Source organism: Chiloscyllium plagiosum, chromosome 24 (assembly GCF_004010195.1).
Source record: "Chiloscyllium plagiosum isolate BGI_BamShark_2017 chromosome 24, ASM401019v2, whole genome shotgun sequence".
Lineage (NCBI taxonomy): Eukaryota > Metazoa > Chordata > Chondrichthyes > Orectolobiformes > Hemiscylliidae > Chiloscyllium > Chiloscyllium plagiosum.
The window spans coordinates 55,440,886-55,446,727 of record NC_057733.1 but is presented as its reverse complement, the minus strand read 5'-3'; the positions used below and the strand labels follow the sequence as shown (position 1 = coordinate 55,446,727).

The window sequence follows — 5,842 nt, the reverse complement described above, 5'->3', positions numbered from 1 at the left end:
AATCACCCATACTCCAAATCACCTGTACCCCAATCACCTGTACTCCAATCACCTGTACTCCAATCACCTGTACCCCACTCACCTGTACCCCAATCATCCGTACCCCACTCACCTGTACCCCAATCACCTGTACTCCAATGACCTGTACCCCAATCACCTGTACTCCAATGACCTGTACCCCACTTACCTGTACTACACTCACCTGTACCCCAATGACCTGTACCCCACTCACCTGTACCCCACTCACCTGTAACCCACACACGTATACTCTGAACTCACCTATACTACACTCACCTGTATGAAGGCGAAAATGAGGACTGCAGATGCTGGAGATCAGAGTCAAGGTGAGAGTGGTGCTAGAAAAGCACAGCAAGTCAGGCAGGGAGCCTCCAGGGTAGAGACATAAATGGGTGGGGTGGGGCTGGGGAGAAGGAAGCTAAGAGTACAATAGGTGGGTGGAGGTGGGGATGAAAGTAAAAGGTCAGAGAGGAGGGTGGAGCGGATGTGTGGGAAGGAAGATTGGCAGGTAGGACAAGTCATGAGGACGGTGCTGAGCTGGAAGGTTGGCACTGGGGTGAGATGGGGGGAGAGGAAACGAGGAAACTGGTGAAGTCCACATTGATGCCCTGGGGTTGACGTGTCCTGAGGTGGAAGATGAGGCGTTCTTCCTTCAGGCATCGGGTGGTGAGGGAGCAGCTGTGGAGGAGGCCCAGGCCCTGCATGTCATTGGCAGGGTGGGAGGGGAAGTTGAATGTTGCGCCATGGGGCGGTGGATTGATTGGTGCAGGTATCCCAGAGATGTTCCCCGAAGTGCTCTGCGAGGTGTCCAGTCTCCCCAGTGTAGAGGCAATCGCATCGGGAGCAACGGATACAATAATCGAGGGATTCGGCGGGGGTGGGTGGTTTATATACAGAATAACAGATACCCAGGAGGGAGTTACAGACTGGAATCTAATCGAGGGGTTCGAACTGGTTAATATACAGAATAACAGATACCCAGGAGGGAGTTACAGACTGGAATCTAATCGAGGGGTTCGAGCTGGTTAATATACAGAATAACAGATACCCGGGAGGGGGCTCCAGACTGGAATCTATTCGAGGGGTTCAGGGTGGTTTATATACAGAATAACATATACCCAGGAGGGAGTTACAGACTGGAATCTAATCGAGGGGTTTGGGATGGATGATATATAGAATAACAGATACCCGGGAGGGAGATACAGACTGGAATCTAAAAGAGGGGTTCGGGGTGGTTTGAATACAGAATAACAGATACCCGGGAGGGGGTTACAGACTGGAATCTAAACGAGGGGTTCGGGGTGGTTTATATTCAGAATAACAGATACAAGGGAGGGAGTTACAGACTGGAATCTAATCCAGGGGTTCGGTGTGGTTTATATACAGAACAACAGATACCCGGGAGGGAGCTACAGACTGGAATATAATCGAGGGGTTCGGGATGGTTTATACACAGAATAACAGATACCCGGGAGGGAGTTAATGACTGGAATCTAATCGAGAGTTTTGGGGTGGTTTATATACAGAATAACAGATACCCGGGAGGGGGTTACAGACTGGAATCTAAACGAGGGGTTCGGGGTGGTTTATATTCAGAATAAGAGACACCCGGGAGAGAGTTACAGACTGGAATCTAATCGAGGGGTTCGGGCTGGTTAACATACAGAATAAGAGACACCCGGGAGGGAGTTACAGACTGGAATCTAATCGAGGGTTTTGGGGTGGTTTATATTCTGAATAACAGATACAAGGGAGGGAGTTACAGACTGGAATCTAATCGAGAGTTTTGGGGTGGTTTATATACAGAATAACATATACCCGGGAGGGAGTTACAGATTGGAATCTAATCGAGGGGTTCGGGGTGGTTTACATACAGAGTAACAGATACCCGGGAGGGTGTTACAGACTGGAATCTATTCGAGGGGATCAGGGGGGTTTATATACAGAATATTAGATACCCAAAAGGGAGTTACTGACTGGAATCTGATCGACGGGTTCGGGATGGTTTACATACAGAATAACAGATATCTGGGAGGAAGTCACAGGCTGGAATCTAATCGAGGGATTCAGGGTGGTTTATCTACAGAATAACAGATACCCGAGAGGGAGTTACAGACTGGAATCTAATTGAGGGGTTCATGGTGGTTTATATACAGAAAAACAGATACCTGGGAGGGAGTTACAGACTGGAATCTAATCGAGGGATTCGGGTTGGTTTATATACAGAATAACAGATACTAGGGAGTTAGTTACACACTAGAATCTAATCGAGGGTTTTTGGGGAGGTTTAAATACAGAATAACAGATACCCGGGAGGGAGTTACAGAGTGGAATCTAATCGAGGGGATCAGGGTGGTTGATATACAGAATAACAGATACCCGGGAGGGAGTTACAAATTGAAATCTAATCAAAGGGTTTGGGGTGGTTTATATACAGAATAAAAGATACCCGGGAGGGAGCTACAGACTGGAATCTAATCGAGGGGTTCGGGATGGTTGATATACAGAATTACAGATACCCGGGAGGGAGTTACAGATTGAAATCTAATCGAAGGGTTTGGGGTGGTTTATATACAGAATAACAGATACCCGGGAGGGAGCTACAGACTGGAATCTAATCGAGGGGTTCGGGATGGTTTATACACAGATTAACAGATACCCGCGAGTGAGTTACAGACTGAAATCTAATCCAGGGGTTCGGTGTGGTTTATATACAGAACAACAGATACCCGGGAGGGAGCTACAGACTGGAATATAATCGAGGGGTTCGGGATGGTTTATACACAGAATAACAGATACCCGGGAGGGAGTTACTGACTGGAATCTAATCGAGAGTTTTGGGGTGGTTTATATACAGAATAACATATACCCGGGAGGGAGTTCCAGATTGGAATCTAATTGAGGGGTTCGGGGTGGTTTGTACACAGAATAACAGATACCCAGGAGTGAGTTACACACTAGAATCTCATCAAGGGGTTCGGGCTGGTTTATATACGGAATAACAGATACATGGGAGGGCGTTACAGACTGGAATCTAATCGAGAGGTTCAGGATGGTTTATATACAGGATAACAGATAAGCGGGCGGGAGTTACAGACTGGAATCTAAATGAGAGGTTCGGGGTGGATTTTATATAGAATAACAGATACCCGGGAGGGAGTTACAGACTGGAATCTAATCGAGGGGTTCGCGGTGGATTATATATAGAATAACAGATACCCGAGAGGGGGTTACAGACTGGAATCGAATCGAGGGGTTCGGGCTGGTTCATATACGGAATAACAGGTTCCCGGGAGGGAGTTCCAGACTGGAATCTAGTCGAGGGGTTCGGGGTGGTTTATATACAGAATAACAGAGACTAGGGAGTTAGTTACACACTAGAATTTAATCGAGGGTTTCGGGGAGGTTTAAATACAGAATAACATATCCTGGAGGGAGTTACAGACTGGAATCTAATCGAGGGGTTCAGGGTGGTTTATATACAGAATAAGAGACACCTGGGAGGGAGTTACAGACTGGAATCTAATCGAGGGGTTCAGGGTGGTTTATATACAGAATAACATCTACCCGGGAGGGAGTTACAGACTGGAATCTAATCGAGGGTTTTGGGGTGGTTTATATACAGAATAACATATACCCGGGAGGGAGTTACAGACTGGAATCTAATCGAGGGGTTCAGGGAGGTTTATATACAGAATAAGAGACACCTGGGAGGGAGTTACAGACTGGAATCTAATCGAGGGGCTCGGGGTTGTTTATATACAGAATAACAGATACCTGGGAGTGAGTTACACACTAGAATCTAATCGAGGGTTTCGGGTGGTTTAAATACAGAATAGAAAATACCCAGGAGTTACAGACTGGAATCTAATCGAGGGGTTCGGGGTTGTTTATATACAGCATAACAGATACCCGGGAGGGAGTTACAGATTGGAATCTATTCGAGGGGCTCAGGGGGGTTTATATTCAGAATAACAGATACCCAGAAGGGAGTTACTGACTGGAATCTGATTGACGGGTTCGGGGTGATGTATATACAGAATAACACATACCCGGGAGGGAGTTACAGACTGGAATCTAATCGAGGGGTTCGGGGTGGTTTATATACAGAATAACAGATACCCCCAGGAGGGAGTTACAGACTGGAATCTAATTGAGGTGATCGGGTGGTTTATATACAGAATAACAGATATCCGGGGCAGAGTTACAGATTGGAATCTAATCGAGGGGTTCAGGGTGGTTTTTATACAGAATAACAGACACCCGGGTGGGAGTTACAGACTGGAATCTAATCCTGGGGTTCGGGTTGGTTTAAATACAGAATAACATATCCAGGAGGGAGTTACAGATTGGAATCTAATCGAAGGGTTTGGGGTGGTTTATATACAGAACAAAAGATACCTGGGAGGGAGCTACAGACTGGAATCTAATCGAGGGGTTCGGGATGGTTTATACACAGAATAACAGATACCCGGGAGGGAGTTACTGACTGGAATCTAATTGAGGGGTTCCGGGTGGTTTATATACAGAATAACAAATACCCAGAATGGAGTTACAGACTGGAATCTGATCGACGGGATCGGGGTGGTTTCTATACAGAATATCAGAAACCTGGGAGTGAGTTAGACGCTAGAATCTAATCGAGGAGTTTGGGCTGGTTTATACAGAAGAACAGATACTTGGGAGGGAGTCACAGATTGGAACCTAATCGAGGGGTTTGGGGTGGTTCACATGCAGAATAACAGATACCCAGGTGAGAGTTACTGACTGGTATCTAATTGAGGGGTTTAGGGTAGTTTATATACAGAATGACAGATACCCGGGACGGAGTTACAGGCTGCAATCTAATTGCGGGGTTCAGGGCGGTCTATGTACAGAATTACAGATACCTAGGAGGGGTTACAGACTGGAATCTAACTGAGGGCTTTGTGGTGGTTTATACACAGAATAACAGATACCCGGGAGGGAGTTACACACTGGGATCTAATTTAGGCACTCAGGGGTGTTTATATACAGAATAACAGATACCCGGGAGTGAGTTACAGACTGGAATCTAATCGAGGGGTTCAGGGTGGTTTAGATACGGAATTACAAATAACCAGGAGGGAGTTATAGACTGGAATCTAATTGAGGGACTCAGGGGGGTTTATATACAGAATAACAGATACCCGGGAGGGCGTTCCAGACTGGAATCTAATTGTGTGGTTCGGGGTGGTTTATATACAGAATAACAGATACCTGGGAGAGAGTTACAGACTGGAATCTAATCGAGGGGTTCGGGGTGGTTTATATACAGAATAACCAATACCCGGGAGGGAGTTACAAACTGGAATCTAATCCAGGGGTTTGGGGTGCTTTATATACAGAATTACAGATACCCGGGAGGGAATTACAGACTGGAATCTAATTGAGCAGTTCGGGGTGGTATATGTACAGAACATCAGATACCCGGGAGGGAGTTACAGACTGGAAGCTAATCGAGGTGATCAGGGTGGTTTATATACAGAATAACGGATACCCGGGAGGGAGTTACAGACTGGAATCTAATTGAGGGGTTCGGGGTGGTTTATATACAGAATAACAGATACCCGGGAGAGAGTTACAGACTGGAATCTAATCGAGGGGTTCAGGCTAGTTTATGTACAGAATAACAGATACCCAGGATTGGGTTACACACTAGAATCTAATCGAGGGGTTCAGGGTGGCTTACATACAGAATAACAGATACCTGGAAGAGAGTTACAGACTGGAATCTAATCAAGGCGTTTGGGGTGGTTTAGAAACTGGATAATAGGTATCTGGGAGGGAGTTACAGACTGGAATC

General features: G+C 46.3%; 1 protein-coding gene across 1 annotated transcript in view; it reads right to left on the bottom strand.

Moving 5' to 3' along the window:
- Positions 1 to 5,842, bottom strand: part of LOC122562364 — a 33,063-nt gene that overhangs the window by 8,835 nt on the left and 18,386 nt on the right. The window contains exon 2 of the mRNA XM_043715239.1: positions 4,020 to 4,025. Coding sequence (XP_043571174.1) covers positions 4,020 to 4,025 — 6 coding nt within the window. The remainder of the gene's footprint in view (positions 1 to 4,019; positions 4,026 to 5,842) is intronic.